Source organism: Caloenas nicobarica, chromosome 1 (genome assembly GCF_036013445.1).
Source record: "Caloenas nicobarica isolate bCalNic1 chromosome 1, bCalNic1.hap1, whole genome shotgun sequence".
Lineage (NCBI taxonomy): Eukaryota > Metazoa > Chordata > Aves > Columbiformes > Columbidae > Caloenas > Caloenas nicobarica.
Genome location: NC_088245.1, coordinates 160,331,717 through 160,352,013, shown reverse-complemented (window position 1 = coordinate 160,352,013; position 20,297 = coordinate 160,331,717). Strand labels below are relative to the sequence as shown.

The window sequence follows — 20,297 nt, the reverse complement described above, 5'->3', positions numbered from 1 at the left end:
TGATGGAGTCCTGGAAGTGTCCTGACTGGTGCAGGCATGGCCTAATAGCTGGTAGGGTTAACTTATGCAAGATTAAAATGGTCTTCAAGGTGACTGAGTGCCACAAAGCATCTTCATAGACAATAAAAAGGCCTTCAGACAGGTTAGTAAAACTCGTCTGGGAAAAGGGAGCATGTATCGTGTGTGGGCTTTGTTGTTTTGGTTTTTTTTTTAACCTAGAGTAGACCCAAAGAAATTAACTTTTATGCAGTAGTTAAAATATAAATAGCTCAACAATCTGGGATGATGAGTAGCTGAGCTCCTTATTCTAGCTGGATTCTTTTTAATAGTTACTTAAATATTAGATTTGCAGTATACACATGTAAGGAATAATGTTTAGATTTTACTGTTTTAAATACCCTATATCTGGTATAATTTTGTAAACAAGTTATTAGTAGGAAAGTTCTGGATACTAGAATGGCTAAACTTTAGTTTCAAGTCTTCCAATATATTCAGGACGCTGATGTAGAATGAAGTATTCTGGTGTTTGGTGGTAGTGTGGTGGGGGTTTTGTTTGTTTGTTTTGTTCGTTTGTTGTTTGATTTTTGTTCTCCTGTAAATGGTACCTGTTGTAGGTAGAATGAAAAATGTTCCTAAGAAAATTATTTCTGAAGTCTCTACTCAACACAGAAGAGAGGTTATGGGTAAATCAAACTTTATAGTCACCTTATAGAGGTAGTATTCTGGGAGACAGTATTTTATACTTGAATATAAACTAAAACTTATTTTAAAAAAAAGAAAAAAAAAAAAAAGAAACTCACAAGATTTTGGAAGCTCTTATTTTTTCTTTTATGTTCATATTTAGATATGGAAACAGTTTAACTTAACTAGTTAATGTGCTATTTTTGAATCAAATTTCTAGAGTTATAAAGTTGTTAAAGATGGTGGTAACTTCTGAAAACTGTGGATAAGAAAACCATGGTGTTCTGTTCATTCAGACATCCCAATTATTTAAACCAGGCTTATGGTAATTAGATAAATAATTCTGTAAGATAAGGGTGACCAGCTTTCTGAAGTCTTGGCAGATTTTTTTTTTTTTCCCCAAGTTAGAAGTCAAATGTTCCCGTAGAAACTCTGCAGGAATTAAGAGGCTTTGAGAGTATCTGCTAATGAAACTCGTCAAGACCTTCAGATTCACATCTGGTTGTTCATTGCTAGTGTCAATTTTTTTTTTTGGTAAAAGAGGGCTTGAACTATAGTCGTAGTACTATTTCCAAAGTAAATGAGAAAATGGTAGAACTTGCACTGTTTTCTCCTAAATTGATTCACAATACCAGCATGGCCACTGGCTTAGAGTTCCTGTAAAACAGTCTATCTTCTAAAAAGTACCCAGTGTTGTAACCTAATTGTGCCGTTGTGAGGAACATCTGTCTCAATAGGGCATTTTTTTACAAAGATTTTTTACAAGCATTGTAGGATATTTTTATTAGCTTGAAGGACATAAAACTGTGTTCTTCTTTGGTTACTAGGGCAACAAAGAAGTCTCTGCTTCATACTAGACACACATTCTCATCAGGCTATGCGATATCATATAAGCTCTGGTATCTATCTGCCTTAGCTTCTACATGGGGACTGAATGAGAGAGGATAAATTTATACCACACTGTTTGCCTCTTAATCCCCTTATTTTTCTTTTACTGAAGTTTTAAGTGACCTGAAGCTAAGCTCATTGCAAAAGGTCAAATTTTTCAAGCAGCAAATAAATAAAAGCCACTATGGAAGTGCAGTTCATATCCATACATAATGCTCAGTTCTACAGACCAGATAATGGCAATCAAAGTGTCAGAGGTGAATTTTGTGATGCAGGCTTGCATATGTTTTTCAGAGGCTCAATCTGGGTAGTGCTGAAAGTCAGCAGCTCTGTCTTCTTGGAGTGGGGAGGCTCTTACCTTGACGTGGAGGAGAAGCTGTTGCTTTTGTGTAGTTCTGACTGGATGGCATGACACAATCATTCCCAAACTCTAATCCTTTGGAAGCAGGTGATGCTGCTGAAAAGGTTTTTAATTAATTGTTAGGACTACTCTTGAAGACTGTAAAAGTGTAATTTTAATGAGCTAGAGAAAATCCTATTAGCATAGTTTAAATAAGTTTTGCAGTGGGATTTTTATTAGTGATTATAAATTAGTTAAAGGAATGTAAGAGAATGTTCACTTTGAAGTTCACTGTAGTCTTTTGGCCCTTTAAAATTCATATGCATTTGACTATTTTGGTAGCCAAAGTTTTTACTTTGTGTATCCACTAAAAAGTGTTGCTTTCTATAGTTCAAATAAACAAGGATAAAGAGATTGAAGTTGTCATTAATTTAGGCTTGAGCTTTAGTTAATTCTGTAAAATCTGGTTAATTCACTTTGCTTTCATAATGCTAGGATATATGTCTATATTGAGTCCTGTAAGTATGATGATGAGTTCTTCTATATAACCGAATAGCTATAAATATTTGTGTAGCTTTGGCATTTGTTTCTCAGCCTATTTTCTATGGAAATAAGCCTTATGCAACTCAGTTGTCTTCTTGTCTCATCTTCTTCTGTTACCTGCCAATAAGTTTTGAATTCTGTGGCAAAGTTAAACTAAATTAAACGCTGGGACAAGTTCCCAAAGAGGTCGTGGGAGGTCTGTCCTTGGAGGTTGCCAAGACTGACCCTGAGCAAGCTGGTCAAGGTCTTCTGGCCGACCTTGCTGTGAGCAGGGGGTTGGACTAGAGACCTACCAAGGTCCTTTCCCACCCTAGGGCTTCTGTGGTTCGATGTCTGGAACAAATTACAAATCTAAATAACTATTTAAGTTCTAGGTGAATTGTTGGTGGGAAAGACACCCTGTCAGTGCTCTAGTTGTGGAAGAAACTGTGGCATGTGCTCAACCCTTTTTATGGACTGAAGAATAGTGAGGGGAAGAGTTGTAGGCAGAAGGAAAAACTAGAGCTTTAGATGTCAGCATTGACTGAATCTATTAGAAACTTGACCTCATGAATTGTTGTCCTCATAAATTACTTGCTAGATTCTGTGCTTTATAGAAGGGCTGGATGCTGCTTCAGCTTCTACAGATGGAATATTTACAATATCTTTGTCTCAAAGATTTTTCTTTAACCCAGCTACAGGCATAAACTTCGGCATATCTGAATTGGTACAAATCTGTTTTGTCACTTTTCTTCTCCACTTTTGTCAATGCTTCTTTGTGCAGTAAGTTTACAGTATATTTCAAAATATTACAGTAATTAATCTAAAGGTTTTCATGTCAACAGATATACTTCTGAGAGAAACTTCCTGTGACAAAGCATGTATTGATAGATAACTGATAACGTGTATTAGGGTCACTAAGTTGATTGAACACAACAATGTAATAAATTAAAATATAAAACAGAATTCGTAGATTTGCTGTATGATGTGCAGGAGGCTTATATTGCTTTTAATAGGTGTCTGCATTTCTCATTGCCTTTGCACAGGGATGTATTCAAGCCCGCATCATCAGAATATGCAGGCTTTTTGACTGTGTAGAAGTTTTGTACAGAGAAGCAAGGAGGACGAGAAATCCCTCAATGTCAGCATATGTTCTAAGATATTGTGAGCCCTTGCAGGTTCTGCTCAAGCCAGGGGAGCTGAAGTGAGGAAACAACCTTGGCTTTGTCCCCCATGCTGGTGTTCTTGCTCCTACTCTGAGGCACACATAGTCTAATAGCTTTATTCTTTCTGCTTGCAAGCTTGGTGTTGGTGCAGAATCTGCCCTAATGTATCTGTTCTCAATGCTTGTAAAGAAAACCTGAAGATTTGTGGTGTTGCATAGCCTGCCGCTGAGAACAGCTGGGATCTGGGATGTTTTTCTCTTGAAGAGCAAGCAAAACTGCTGGTGCATCCTTCAGGATGTTCAGGTTGCCTCCATCATGAAGGATGGAAGGCCTCAGAGTTGTTTACATGCTGTAAGCATTCTGAGGTTAAATCTGAGAACTGTTTTCTTCAGATGGAGAACAGAGGTACAGGCTTCAAGGGACTTGCTGGAAATTGTGCAAGAAGTCTGAAGCAGGGTATGGAACTGAACCTGCATCTCTTAAATCCATGTGTCAGCACTTTTCTCACTTGAAGTTTAATGTGTTTTCTGCAAGGTATCAGAGGATAAAGTTTAATACAAGTGGTTATGTCTGAAAAAAATGTTCATTTTAAAGAATTGTCTCCATTTAAGACTTTAAAATATAAATAGAAGATAGATGATAGTCTTTAATTTTAGTATCTTCCATATGTTGTACATTTGGTAGGTACTGAAAACTTTAACGTATCCAGTCATGGTCATTATATTGGTATAAACATTAATAGATTAGCATGGCATATGGCTTAAAAAAATATTTGAGGTCAGAAAACTAATAGTCATTAAGAATAATTTTCAATTACAGATCCAAAGTTTAAATACTTAAATATTGGGCCTAATTTCCAAGATGTTGAGCTATTCCTACAGCTAGGAGCAGCAATTTTCAGAAAAATTAGGCGCTCGACTTTAGTCTCTGGAAATTTTGAGCAAGAACTTTGTACTTAAGCAACCATATTGTGCCTCATAATCTGTTCATGGTTTTCTTGACAAGTAGATGTCTTTCAATGAAAACTGAGTATAGAGACAGCAACTAATGAAATAGTGCACCTGTGAGCATGTCAGTTTTGTAGGATGTTCTGATCTTCCTGTTGCTTTTAGAAACAAGGGCATCAGTCACAACAGAAGTCAGGTAAAACACTTGCCTTGCATTTCATACAGAATTGAAGGTTGTGGTTATTGCTTCTTAAACTATACCAGGGAATAGAAAATTCTTACTTGAAAATTCCAGTGTTTCTAAGTTGCTAAATGTGGCCAGCACTTCAGAATTTCACCAAGATGATGTTGATGCTTGATTGTATAAGACAAGAATTTTGTTTGGCATAGAGAGGGAACTCAAGGATTAAAATGTTGTTGGGATGCACTCACAGCAAACCTACTCCTAAGCAGGTGGATGTTATGTATCACTTAGTCTTTTCGGTCTTGATAATAGACTTCAGTGTTAGATATGAATTGCAGTGATGCATATGAGGGAGAGGTGCCCAGTTTAAGGTGAAAACCAACCTCTTGTTTGTGAAGGCTTTTGAGCATCTATCATGGCAGCAGATGACAACTACTGTTGTTCCTGTCGCAGGCTCCTTCTTGTCACCCCCAGCGCTCCAAGTGCTGTTTGCCTCTCGTTCCCTGCACCAGCGCCTTTATGCAAGGGGAACTGGTCACTGGATGTAGTGTAGCTTAAATGTTTGTGGAATTCTGCAGACTTGCTGAGGAAAAAGTCTCCCTCTTGATACAAGGAATTAACTAATTAACACTTGACTAATCAATAATTCCGTGTGTCACTCTCCCCTTGGTAATGAAGGATTTTTCTTTAGGGCTTCCCTCTATTGAATAGTGAACTCTTCTCCCATAGGGCATGTTGGCAGGCTTTTGAATTTTCAGGTCTATTTGCTGTTTTACCATTTAAGCAGGTGACAGAGCTGAAGATAGGCTTTATCTGCAGTGACTTGAAGAAGCAGGTTGTACATGTAGACGGAGTTTGTTGTTATTCTAGTTGCCCCATGAGATCTTAGATGCAGAAGATCCTCTATAGATAAGAATTTCTCTCTGAAGTGATTGGAAATAACCTGGCAAGTATTTCAGTGTCCTTTGTGCAGAAATGATATGCATCATTGTGTTGCCTCTGCAGCAAAGGAATGTAGGTTTACTAGATAGACTTTGAATATGTGTATCAGTACCATCCATCATTCTTGTCCCTTGGAAGTTCTCGTCTGTAAGCTGCCTAGAAATAATGTGTGCAAGTGCTTTGGCTGAAAAGTGCTTATAGTAACAGTTGGGAAGCAAAGATATATATTGTTTTGTTACATTGGGTTTTGTTGTTGTTTCTTGGGCTTTTACAACTATTTCCTGTGATTATTTACAAGCACAGTACCCAGGGTGAGGCTGCCAAACAATTTCAGTAAAACTGGTGTTATTGGAGACTTTTCCTAGACCTTGAAACCAAACTGGGAAGTGTAAACTGACTGTAACAACCACAGAACTGAATTGGCTTTCAAGTATTTTATTTAAGTTAAGGTAATTATTTCCAGAAAGTTTCATGCACAAGAACAAAGATAGTTTCTGGAGCCTCCTCAAAAGTGATATGGTGTTGTGGTTATTTATTATTCTAATATTATTCTTCACATTGTTTTACAATTATTATTTAATTTGCTGTCCTATGAGTAAGTGCAATTATCTTGACTTTATATACCTCAGTCTATCCATCTGATTCCGAAAGGCTGTATAAGGAATTTATGTCAAAGCCTAGAATAAAATGTTAGATGCCCAGTCCTGCAATTAGGCCATACACTGTTCTTTAAAGCAAAATACTTCGTGACTCAGCCACCTAATTGCAGTGGGACTTCCAATAAGCTCTTTAACATCTACTCATTAATAAAAATGATTTTAAGACTTTTTTTTTTTTTTTTTTTCAGTTGGGAGTTGTTGCTCAAGTAATTAAATCCTTACACAATATAGCTTACAAAACTGAATATTAAATGCAATAGGTAAACTGGAATGACTTGTTTGGATCAGAACAGTAGGGGTTTTACAGCTGCTCTGTATGGATTAACCTGAGAAGCTATAATAATTTCCATTAGAGAGCAAAGTGCTCAAACTTTGCAGAAACTGACTTATTTTTAGATTTATGTATCTCCTGACATATTTTATACATATATACAGGTATAGGCACATCTTCGTGTGTGTGTGTTTGCAGTACTCCATGGAAAAAGATACAGCTCAGCAGACTGAGCCCCTGCTGTTGATTTAACTGATAATGTTGCTTTTTAAAGCTACCAAAATACAAGGAATATCAGGGTTTGGAAAAAGCGAAATGACTTCTCTGCCCAAATTTATTAAGATGACGTAGTAATTGCTTTAGAAGTACGTTATATTTCTTTCGTGCTGCTATGGTTCAAGAATTGGAAGCTTTCAACAAAGGGTTAAGATTGTGTGTTTTCCCCTTGACAATTCTGTGGTTTTGCTTCATCTTCCCCTGGTGTTTGAGAGGCTCAGAATCAGACGAGGGAACACTGTGTCTTTTCTTATCCTCTGAAGCTGATGTGAGTTTTAACTATCGAGGTTTCGGCATTAAACATCCAAGGAATTGTGTGAACAGGGTAAGAAAAAGTCTTGATAATTCCATTTGTTCTTTCTCTAGATGAGGAAACTTCAAGTTATGACACATTTAACTGTAGGCGATCAAAGTTTGCAAGTTACTTTACAAAATAATGTTTAGTAATATTTACATATTAATTTGTAAACAATCTAATAAATTTAACTTATTTTTAATACTTTATTTCATATTGCTCAGAATTCTTTTACTGTGTATTTTGGCAGGATTCTTACCACAATTTTTTTGTAAGTCTAAAATGAAGAATAATTATTTTTACTGACCTTCTGGTATTATTTGCATCATCATTGTCCCTAATATCTTTATCCCTTGAATTACTTTCCTTTATGAAATATTATCAAAAATGCCAGAAATACATTCATTAAAAAAAGGGAAAGAGAAGGGAAGATACCCTGTGTGTAGAAGAAGGTAATAAAGGTGGTTTAGTACTGGAGACTCCTTTTGTGATTAGGAGTGGTCATCATGGATAGATACCTTTACATTTCTGTGGTCCCTGTATTTAACATGTAAAGCTAGAAATCATACATCTTTCCATAAATTTCAATAGGATTTAAGCTACTTATAAGAAACAGCCTTTAAGAACATGTTTAATTCTCTTAATTTTTTTTATTATACAGAGAGTTTCTGCATTTTAGTTGAACCTATTTGCCTCTGATATTAAGCTCAGTCAGAAATCCTAGAAAAGATGCAACACTTCCAGAATGTGAAATTAGAAAGCAGGAACCCATCTGAACTTTTTAATGTCTTCTCCTGTACTGGTCCAGCTCTCTTCTCCCTGCCACCCCCAGTTTCGGGATACTGGGCAATCTTTGGCGCAGTTTAAGGGAATCAGATCAGTTTATTGGCTTTGGCACGCTTTTTTTTTTTTCTTTTTTATTCTTTGTCTTTATACACTTTTAAATCTTATTTGTATTATATTACTTTATTGTTATTATATACACTGCACGTCATCTTTTGATTTTTATCTTTATCCAATGACAGCTCTATCAAGAAACCTGAGAAGTACCTTGTAAAAGAGATTCGGATGTGATGTCAGGTACTGCCCATGTTTCTCTGTCTCTGAATAAGGTTGGAGGTAGAAAACATAGCAGGTAAAAATCTCTGCAGATCATTTACATACCATTCATCTTGAGGCTTTCTAAATGTTTTAAGCTGTTATTCCCAGTATACCTGTCTAGTCTAAACAGAAATGTGGAAGATGTATGTGCAGTGTGAGGTAAGATTAAAATACAGAAACTATTTATCGCTGTGTGGTACCTAAGGCTGTGTAGTCAGTGATGCAATGCTGGGCCACATAAAACATTTAAAGTCTGTGTATTTATTGACTCCATGTGGCCGAGGTGTCCCATCCTCAGGAAAGCTTGAGGGATTTACTGTGGCCTGTTAGTCCCAGAAGCTTGTTAAAGATGGATAACAGGCTGGGTTTTAGCATTGAATAGTTATCTGGGACTAGAACATACATGCTGGTTGTCTTTTATGGAGCAATGACTGTATCTTGCCAGTAATGATATCCCAGATATGACGGTATTTGACTCTGCACCGGTGTCTTTCATGGGGCTATAAATGACTGCAGTCGTTTTGTCTCTTCAGGAGTTTCCACTCAGTATCTGTTGCCTTGGAGCCTAAGATAGTGAGATCATTTAAACAGGGTGAAGCACTTTGTTCTTTAAACATATTCTGCAAACACGTGTAAATGGTCTTGCAAAAATTTCTTCCTGAGGAGGTCTTGAGAAGTCAAGCCTTCCCATGCTGCATTTGAGTCTATTTCTTCCAGGTTTTGCTGTGATCTTTGCCCTGGAACACACACTGCGCTGCGCTGATACAGAGGAAACTGGCAGCAGTTCTCATTTTCAGGTGGCCATCCTGCTTTTCATTAGCAATGATCAGTGCTGCTCAAAGCTTTTCAGCGGTCCTGAAAAAGTAAGACTTTCCCCCTCTGGGAAGGAGGAGCAGAATGTGCTGCTTCTCCAGTGCTAAGGGGCCAGGCAGGGGGAGATGGGCTGCCCTGAAAGGCAAGACCTCTGCCCAGCTCCCATCATGGGCTGAGCTGCCCTTGCACACATCCTGCAATGGCAGAAGCAGTCTGGATTCTCGGGACTTTGGTGTAAGTGGGTTTAGCATCTTTTGCTATGCTAAAAGTTATTTTCGAGTAGGTTAGACCCTACTTGAAGCTTTCGGAAGGGTTTGTGAATTCCTGTATTTTATTTTTCTGGTTGTATGGAAGGATTCTGCATTGCTGCTTGGGCATTTATTTCCATTGTAAAGAAGCTTTTTTCCTGTTGGGTCACTGCAATTCAACAGGGTGGGGGAAAAAAAAAGTGGGGAAGGTATGTTCTTCCCTTCAAATTTAATGAGAATAGTGTAATTCCACCACATCTGAGAAATCACCCTTCCCCATTGCGGCCCTGTGCTGCTACACACCACCTCAGCAGTGGCTGTGCCAACATCTGGCTGATCTGAAGCTCTGCAGATACCAAGTGGAGCCTGCAGGAGCAGGCAGAAGTCACCTCCAGCAAAAGATCAGCAGCTGCGGTAAGGAGAGCGTTGGACCAGGGATCTTCCTCATACTCATCAGAAATAAATTTGCCCAGGATAGTAACTGAGGCAGTAAATTCTGGCAGTGTTGGGAGGTAAAGGGTGGAGAGCCAGCTTGGACTTCAGAGCTTGTAGAACTTTAGTTGAGAGCTACAGCTTCCATGGTGTGTTACCTGAACGTGAAAGCTGGGGAGTACGGTGTGGAGACCCTTAGGTGCTCTGAATCATAGAATCACAGAATAGTTTGAGTTGGAAGGCACCTTCAAAGGTCATCTAGTCCAATCCCCCTGCAATAAGCAGGGACATCTTCAACTAGATCAGGTTGCTCAGAGCCCCGTCCAACCTGGCCTTGGATGAAGACAAGTAGGGGCTGGAACCCACTATGTGCAGCCACACAGCTTCTGTTAAGGCCTGTTACTTCACACATGGTCAATCCCTTGTCATGGTCATCGTCATGTTTGGAGACCACAATTCGCAGACATCTGTCTGGTTTGGCTGTCCAGTGCTTGGCTGGGGTCTGATACTGAACTGGAGCTCATAAGCCTGTACTGGAGCCTGTATTCTCCTTGGTATCCATGGACTGTTTTCCAATTATTTGCCATAGTCCAACTTCCATTATTCTAGATAATGATTACTGACCTTTGTATGTAGAAAGACAATTTGTATGATTATCTATGTGTGTGTGTACATACATAAAAACTGCCTATATTATGTATATATTATAGGCAGGCATAAGTATATAGTTCTATATTTATATTTTTTTTATATAGTCACACAGAATATACATATATAAAAAGTATTTTCTCTGTAAATTTGACTAATCAAAATTTAGGTAATACAAAGATGTATTTTGCCAGAGCCACTTTATTTTCGCTCTGTGAGGAGGTATTTGATAAGATGCCATAATGAGAGTTTTGCAGATACACTTTCTTATGGAATTTAATGTTGTAAAGTGGTTATTGGATGAATCTGGATTATAAGGTGAATAAGGCGATTGACAGTAGGATTCTCGTCTCATTTTAAGTAGTGAAGGTAAGTAGTGAACAGGGTAAATGCAAGAGGCAAAAGCAGAAAAAAGCAATACAGAAAAGTGCTTCTGTCTGTTCCACTTAATAGTTCCTAGATGGTCCTGTGCAAATAAATTAAATTAGACTTTCCACATCTATCCTGTCAGCTCATTGTGTCTTCTTTTTGCTCTGCAGTACAAAACTTCATTATTTCCACCACTCCATTTCCCAGGTGCTGAGTACTTGGAGTAAACAGATCCTCAGACATTAATTTGCCCAGCTTTTCTAGAGTTCTTTTTAAGCACTTGAATATTTCAGTAGAACTAGCTATAAATCTGCAACAAGTATGGGGTTGTTTTTTTTCCTCGTGTTTCTCAACAAATTGGAGTGATCTTGCAGAACGAGATGAGAGGTCATCTTGTGCTTTAATTCTGTCTCATTTAATTCTTCACCGAATGCTTCTCAAGTGGCTGCTTTGAATTTCTCCATTTTTCCCACTGGTAAAATTGGGAAAACTAGAGAATACCTGGAGGATGTGGTGGGTAGCGGGGGGAGCTTTGGGGCCCGCGGATATCAAGAAGTGCAGTGAAGGTGTCCCTGATTCCACTTTTGTTGAAGGGTGTTTAATGCTGTACAGCAAATACAATAGGCCATGTGCATCTGAACAATAAAGATAAAAAGAAATATTGAATTGCTGTCTTATCTCTTGAATGTCATCCATCTTATGTAATTAAAGGCTGTGCTATCATGTGTTTAAACGTGAGAGGACAGATTTCAAGATGCTTGTGTGTATTTTGGTACTTAATTAATGGCAGCTTAGCTCTTGCAGGAGTTCCAAAGGTATCATTGTGCTAAACACTGTGTATCCACAGGGTAAGAAATGGATTGTGTCTCTTCAGATGGTAAACGAGGATAGGATAAATGGTGAAAGTGAGGGGAATTCTCAACAATTATTGACCACAGCCCTAGACTGTGGATTAAATGACATTCCTGTAGTTAGCAAAGAGGCATAGCAAAGTTTAGAATTTCAGCTGCATCTTATGACATAGTTGGACCAATTTTTGATACTGCTGGGGTGACATAAGAGTTGCTGAGGTGGCTGGAGAAGTGTTTACCCTTTTATCCCGACTCTGGGGGAGGCCACCATCCCTGCAGTAAAGCCAACGGGAAGGCAGAGGTTCCCTGTTCTAGTGCCGAGTCTTGACAGCCAAGTTCGATCATGGCTGGTAGGTGAGACCAAACTGCTGGATGTTTCCCTCAACCAGCTGAGGGACATGCACCAGTTCTGCCCTGCTGCCCTTCCCGGGAGGCAGGGAGGGTGGGCAGGAGGGATGGAGAAGGAGTTGTAGGTGGCTTAAGGACAGTGACATCTTCAGCTGCCACAGGTGTCAGCTGGGACTGTTGTCTGCCCACAGCTCAGTCTTGCTCAAGTGACTTAACTGAAAGCAGTACTACTAAGCTAACACGAAGCAGAAAATCAGGTTTAAATTAAGAGGGAAGCATCTTGTTTCTTTTCGTTTAAGTGCTAGAAGCCGTAATCAATTTTTTTCTCAGTCCTTTTTGCTTTCGTGAGAAAACCCACATAAGAGTGTTTTGGAAACAGGCCCAATGTTTTCTTCTCTACTATGGCAAATCTGGAAATTTAAAACTTGACTGAACACTTTAGTTCCATGTCTCAAGAAGGGTTTATGCACGTGAGGATGGAGAAAAAAAAAGTAAGGCAGGGCAGGGATCCCAACACAAGGAGGTGCAAAATAATAAATTCCTTCATAGCTTATATGACATATTGTGCTGTCCAAGTTGATTATGAGGCAGAACTGTGATAGTATTGCCTGGAACTTTTTTTTTTTTCTGTTTGGCTTGTTTAACTGGCATATTGATATGAGTGCTGCAAGAGAGAGTTATATATTCTCTGTTAGCCAATACGTGGTTTTATGTAACAATACTTCTGGGTGTATACTGTACTTGAAGTAGGCTACATTTCCTGAAATTTCAAAGGAATTTACTGACACTTTGGTTTTCTCCATTTTATTTCTCCTCTGAGAGTCCCATATATATTAACCAAAGATAAATGTACATTTGAAAGAGAGAGTGATGCATCCTTATCACAGGCAGGAAATACAATATGATACCTGTTCAGGGAGAAGGAGGACCTAATGTTGAGGGGAGGGCTGGACATCCATCCTGTTCTTACACCCTAACTGAAATTGCCAACATAAAAAAATGTTATTATATTGCTAGTTTTTGTATTGTGGAAGTGTTCCTGGCAGATTTCCTGGCAGGAAGGAAAATTCAGAGGAGGAAGCATTCCCTAGAACTTTACGAAAGCTCAGAGTGGAGAGGAAGATAAGCAACGAGTTGCTAGAATGTGAAATATGCAGAGCACTTTTTCAACATAAAATTTTAAAATCATCCAAATGTCTCTTTCCTGTTGGGTCTGTACTGTTTGCAAATACAATGGATGTTTACATTTGGAATGTTGCCAGTTTTAAAATATAATTGTTTTGTTTCGTGTTTTTTTTTTAAACTGTAGGTATGAGAAGGTGCCAGTAATTCTGGTTGGTAATAAAGTGGACCTGGAAAGTGAGAGAGAAGTATCATCGAGTGAAGGCAGAGCCTTAGCTGAAGAATGGGGCTGTCCCTTTATGGAGACCTCTGCTAAAAGTAAAACAATGGTGGATGAGCTCTTTGCGGAAATTGTTAGACAAATGAACTATGCAGCACAGCCAGACAAAGATGATCCATGCTGTTCTGCGTGTAATATACAATAGCATTAAAAATGACCTAACCTGGACTTAATTTGCAGAAATTTTGTAAGGTGGTAAAACCGTCTACTTCACTTCCTGGTTTGTGGGTCACTTGAAATACATCTGTAGTGAAGTAGCAACATTAACTCAGAGCTGAGCATTGGAAGTCAATCACTGACTCTGAATATAATTGGGTTAAATGACCACATCTCACCCGTTTTTCCCTTTGAGCACCTGCAATTTTATGGCATAGCCAGCTGATCTACAGGGTCATTCCGGTCAAGCGTACATGTGTTGTCACGTCAGACAGCACCACGGCAACTATTTACCAAGAAGCTGGACAGCTTTTGGAGATGGGAAACAAACACAGTGGAGAGAATATCTCTGAAGACCATTCACAACTAGCATGAGCGTGGAAGGAGAGCCAAGTCTTTCGGTGTCCAATTCCCGTGCTTCAGGACGTGCCCTATTGCTTGTGGCCAAGTTTGTTCAGTCAAATATGTTGATTTCACCAGAACTTCCAACAGTGTTAGAGTAAGAGGCTACCAGAGACCTATCTATTTTGGATTCTTCTCAAAATCGATGCTATTATTTCTACACTTTATCCCACATCTTGAAATAGAAAACATTGCACCAGTGTGTGAAATGAGGGGCAAGATCTGAAAACAAATGACAGGTGAAGAAAGAGTCTGGCATTGGAATGTTTTAAATCTTTCATTTTGCTGCTCAGAAATGGAGGATCACTTCAGGTTTTGGTCTACAAAAAGCCAAACAAACCCTCTGTTTACAAAGCAGGAAGCATCTTTATTTATCACTTTACTGAACCAGGAGGAAGCAACTGTGATGAAAAAAAAATTGCTGAGCCTTACTAACAAGGAACACTTTAATAGATTAACTAGTACCATCTTGTAAGGAAAATTAAGCCATGTTGCATCCATATATTCCCTTCTGCAGAAACCTCGTGGGACAGTATGAACATCCTGCATTTTTAAGTTTGTTAAAGACAACAGTTTTTCTTGCCTTGAAGGGCTACGTTCTCTGGTGTGATCCCTAACTAACCTTTGAAAATCAAGTTTGCTATTTGATAGCTTTAATGTTGAAAACTTAAACTGAATAACCATGTGAAGTCATTTGGTTCAGAGGTGAAATAGTTACGGTTGTAATTCCTTAGGTGAGTGTGGAAATGGCTCTTTAATTGCCTGACACACTATTCAAAGGTTGCCCCAATTATTGGAGTGTTAAATGGTGGGAGCAAATATTTTATTTTGAAAGGATGCTCGAGCTCTGACTTGCTAGTTTCATAGCAGTGAAGTATTTATCATTTGCATGACTAATGGCACAGAAATACCTATTCCGAAGTCTTACAATCAAAGTATAGAAGAGTTTTCAATCACAATGTTTAGATTTTAAATGCTGGAAAGATTGTCTTGAGCTGGGTCTTTTATAGCTAAAATTGGCCATAAAAATACAGAGTCACTGAGCCTGTGGTCTAAATAACACCATGTGTTTATTAGTTTTTCAATCTTGTGCAGTAACAGTGTAGTTCCTTGTGTTTAAATGAGTGAAAACCGAGGTGCTGGGGTGTGTGTGTGTTGAGCGTGTATGTGTGTGTGTATATGGCCCTTAGAAATGCTGTAATTGGAGTTAGGTTCGAGAGTTTTGCCTCCATCTGCAGAACTTCCTAAAAACGCTCTCATCTGCCACAAAGGAAACTTGAGTACAAAACGCCTCGCAGATTTTCATCCTGAAGTATCCTTAACATTTTGAATTCTCGTTCAGTGGATGATTGCTAAAGGAAATCACATTAATGGAAGAGAACGGGCCATCTCTGCCCTTAGTCTTTTAAGACCTTCCCACAACCAATGTATCCAAGGGCATTAGATGTCACGAAACATTAAGCCTTACTAGAACGTCAGTGTAGCCCGTTTCCCACCTACCTGGCAGAGCTTTCATTACTCTACGTTGTTCTCGTAGGGAGATAGGCACACCCTTTATTTCTGGCATCTGAATGCCCATTTTGAGTGCTCTGAATCGCCCTCCTTAGAGGCACCTACCTCTTTCCGTTGACTATATAGCAAACTTAGGCTTTTAACTTTGGTCCTCTGAGTCACACAACTGATATGCCTAAACTAGTTGGTATGAATGTTCTCTACCCCCCGCCCGACATGCTTAATCAAGATGCAAGATGTTGAATTAATGATATTTTGATGTATAAAACATCTAGATTGGGAAACGGTTTATTGAGCAACCTGTCTGCAAAACAGTTGTCAGTGCGAGATCCACTGCATAAGCACTCAAAAAAAAAATCCCCAAAACAACCCCAAATTTGAAACTGAGTTGGAAGTGTATGTTATGCAATGTTGTTTACAGAGATGTTAAAATCTTACCTCACAGATTGTTCGTCAACCAAGAAAATGGCATGAAGTAGAATATGAACAGACTAACATTAAGTTCACAATGCAAAACAGATGGGCTTTTAGTATAGGGAAAATTGCGCAGTAAATTTTTTAACAGAAAATATTAATGAAAATATCTCCCAGTCTTGTTCTTAATTACACTCTTATATTTTCAAAAACCTAGGCCGTATGTAAGCTACCACGCAACGTGGCGGGGGGAAAGTGTAAGTGTTGTTTTTCGTTGTATAGTTCTGAGGGAGTAGTTATGCACTATTTGTATTTCCACTAATGTGAAGATAGTGGAGCTTGAATCAATGACAGTTGCACTCGACAGAGATTTTTTTCAAATTATTGGGGGTAGCGGAAAGGGAGGCCAGTGACCCATGGAGCAGCTGTGTGGTTGCCCTACAGGTGTCATTGGTCTTGGGTCACTGTTTCATTTGTACCCTGGTAGGATTATACCAATTATAGCGGTTGAAAGTTTCTTATAACATGCCTTAAAACATTATTATTTGTTCCAAAGACCCACTTTTCCTTTGGCTGTTCTTGTAGAGCTTGGTACTTTTCTACAAAGACAGCATTTCTCCAAATGTGTTGTGGTTTTTTTTTTTTTTAAACGTTGCAACTTTTATTCTTTTAAGCTATGATAGTGAGAGCAACTGTTTCCTCTTTCTGTTAAAAATACACACAAAAACTAGTCAAAGCAAACAAACCAGAATCAGATCAAGAGTATTAAACATAATTGCGTTGGGTTTTGTTTCAATTTTTTTTTTCCCCCCTGTCATGTCCGTCCCCCGGCCTGCCCTTTCAGAGCATCAAAAAAACTTTTGGTGACACTTTCTGTTCTGTTTCTAGCCTCTCCCTAACCCCAGTGCTACAGTTGCCATTACTTTTCTGTGGGAAAACTACTGGTATTTGCTTTCCTGTATAGAATGTTGCCTAAAGATGTCAGCCATTTGGTTGGGGGGTTTTGTGCATGGTTTTTTTTATGTTTTTTTTTTTTTTTTTTTTTTTTTTACCAGTGTGCCATCAAAGCACTGGTTGGGCTTTAATTGTGAAACTCCGCAACAAAAGCAAATGTTTGACAACTGCAGGAGGCTTTATCTGCATTGTTGTGCATCTGTTAATTCTTGATCAGGGTTTGAAGAAGACACTGAAGTGGGTTCTGAAATCAGGCTTAACGCTGTTGATTTGGAGTTTCCCAGGGGTGAATTAATGTATTTCACAGTTAATTGTTGAGCTGTAATACAACTGGCAATTTAAAATGGGGCAACAATTTGTTTTGTAACAATGTCAGTTGTTTAAACCTTGATGTTTCAAATAAAACAAGAATTGTACATAGAACTCAATGCAAACTCAGCAGTTGTATTTGGAGTTAAATTATTTTAACAAATAAATTTATTTAATGAAACCTCCCTTGCATTTCCTGTATTGTCCATTTTGGTTTGGTCAAAAAGTTCATCCAAAGCTGTCTAAGGCTACCCAAGAATTTCAAACAACACTGTCAACTGTTTGCGGTTCACCTAAGTATTTCTTGCCAAAATGCTCTTTTGGTACAAATTAAATAGCAATAAGTGAAAAGCAAATATACTTTCATTTTTTATGGATGGATGCATATTGTGATTTAACTTATAAGCTTGATCAAGAACCATAGGAAAGGGTTTTCTTGTTTACTTCTTTTCATAGAGGGGTATACATTGACAAAAATGAGTAAGTCGTATTTGATGAGATATGACTCTATGGCTAGAGAATAATGCTTATTGTAAAATTAATAAATTATATACAAACTTGGTTAATATATTGTGTAATTAATACACAGAACTACTTCTATAACACTGCGCTTGCAAAGGGTTACAGAAAGGATTGTTTGTTATATCAGCTGTTCAATTGATGAGTGTTTTGCAGGCTTTCAGCACCATACAAAGGGAGTTAGTGTTAGAAAGAACCTCAAATACAATTAGTGCGGTAGAGATTTATAAATGAGCAGTTGAGCTAATGCTAACAGGATTATTCTAGCTAATTTGTACTGATCAGCAGTTACATTTTAGTCACACCAGTATCACTAAAACACCCTCTTTTCAGTAGTGGTGGGTGCTCGGTGGTCTCTTGTGATGTTGTGCGTGCCATAAGGAACAAGAAGCCTGAGGCTGGCACATCTTAAAAGCTCCTAATTCTATGGATAATATAGCAGGCTGATACATACTGCTAATTTTATGTTTTTGATATGCCCTTTCATCCTATAGACCAGCACCGGGAAACTTTTGCTGATGGGTTCTTGCAATCCTGTTAATTTAGTAATTATCCTTTTGTTTCACCCGAGAAGGTAGTGGGACAACAGGAATTCATTGGGTTTTTCTGAAGAGTTAAAAAAAAAAAGCTGGTGTGCAACATGGGCTCTTTACAAATACTGAACAACCAGAAAACTTTGAATCTTGTACTCTAACAAATGCTTTCCCTGGGTTTGTTGGTTTTTTTGGTTTGGGGTTTGTTTTTTTTTTTTTTTTTTGTAGTTACTGCAGGAAACTTGGAAATAAATGTTATCCTCCATGGGTATCAATCTTACTGGATCACCAGTCTTTGGTCACTTCTGTTGCTTGACATGTAGTCTCTGGACTACATCTTCTGTCCCAAGGTCCCTTCAGTAGCGTTCTCTCCCTTGCTGTTTACCTGCTGCCTTGTGCTTTCTTCTCCATTGAAACATCATCCTCTTCCAGGGAGCGGGAATAATTATTCTGAAATTGTGGACAACTGTTTTTATTGCTCCGTCTGGCTCGCACAAGTGTACTGGGTATGTAGTCATGTCTTCCGTTTGCAGGCATCTACTTGATCATTCTCTTTTAGCAAACAGAAATTTCCAGATTCCGCTGGCTCTGTTTGGATGCTCTAGCGCCCTAGTCAGTCATCTTATTATGCATAATTCCTGTTTTGCCATAAAACCTGCAGAAGGGCCTTTTCTGTTTTCCTATGCTAATGGCAGTCACTGAATTTGCAGACATTTTTGAGCTGCATGTTTCCTCATAAGGAGGTCAGTGTGAATACATCTGGATTTTGAATCTAGTTGTTACTGGTTTGGGCTTCGGTTGTCTGGTCATCACAACATGTTTTTCTTACCTTCTCATATTGGAGATAAAAAGTATTGAGTTAGTTCAACACTTACGATGTCTTCATTTTTTTGCTTCAGCTCCTGTCATTACACTCATCCTGTGGTCTCTGAATATTTTCGAATGGCACTTCAGGAGCTGAGGCTGCTCTGGGAGGTAGGGACGAGGCAGAGCCCACACTGATGTTCAGATGGTGCCTTTGCATTTACAGGCTCAATTGCAGGTGGGTGGAAGGAAAAAAAAAAAACCCAACATGTTGCTGTGAACCAGGCACCACGTGATACCAGAATCGCTAACAGCAAATCTTCATCCTACTCTGCTGCAACTGTTTGTGGATTTGGGTTTTTTTTTTGTCCTGTACTTTCAAGCTCGCACATTTTGGCTTGACTTGAATATTAGATAGTTTGGGCAGCACTGAGAATGTATTTCAAACTTTTTGCAGTGCAGCGATGACTTCTGTAGGCGATTGGGTAAGATGCCTGCCCGCTGCTCTTCGGAGGGTTTGCAGGGTCAGACGGCCACGTGGGCATCTCCCTGAAGAATGGGACAGTGCGGTGGTTAACTGGCAGGAGTGGAGGGCTTGGGGATGCACCTAGGTAAGGAGGTGAAAATAGAAGTCTGACAGATTCTTCAAGAACAACCCACAGGTAGAGTGGGAGAGCATCATCTTGAGTGAGAGAAATAGAGGGTTTATCACAGACCAAAATTAAGAGTATTCCTACACAGGAGGTAAATCAGAGAACTGGGTCTTAGAAGCAGCCTTCTACATGATATTTCTTTTAGTTGAAAAGAAGTATAAAGCTGTTTCTGGAGATTTTGAAGGAAAAGGTTCTGAATATGTGGATTTTTTTTTTTCTTCTTTTAGAATCCTTGTACAGTTTAATAATAACCGAAAGGCCTCGTCTCCAAGTACTTGAGACATGGCACCTCAGCTTTCCAGTCGTACAACACAGTTCAGAAAAACAAAACCAGCTTTCATCCTATAGCTCTGGGTTACAGCTCTTCTGGTTATTACAGTGGCTTCTTTTTACTATTCACCTTCTGTTCTTGCAGATGGAATAGATAATCGAACTGAATGAAGGTCACCCGGCACTTTCCAATGTGAGACAAGGTGATCAGGTCTTTTCATTGCTTTCCAAACTATCTCCAGTTTTTTCAGTGTGATCTATCTGTCCCAGGTTTGGGGGTGGTTGGTTGGTCTCCTTTTTAATGGTTCAGCTGCTTCTAATGATTAAACAATGGCAGATACATATAAATGCTTGAAAACTTTCTGTTAAAACCTGGCACCTTTCCGGT

At 38.7% G+C, this 20,297-nt stretch overlaps 1 protein-coding gene across 1 annotated transcript in view; it reads left to right on the top strand.

Annotated features, from left to right (window-relative positions):
- Positions 1–17,268, top strand: part of RAP2A (RAP2A, member of RAS oncogene family) — a 33,210-nt gene extending 15,942 nt beyond the window's left edge. Inside the window, exon 2 of the mRNA XM_065641751.1 lies at positions 13,291–17,268. Within this exon, the coding sequence (XP_065497823.1) occupies positions 13,291–13,528 (238 nt within the window). The 3' untranslated portion in view covers positions 13,529–17,268. The remainder of the gene's footprint in view (positions 1–13,290) is intronic.
- Positions 17,269–20,297: the final 3,029 nt, after the last annotated feature.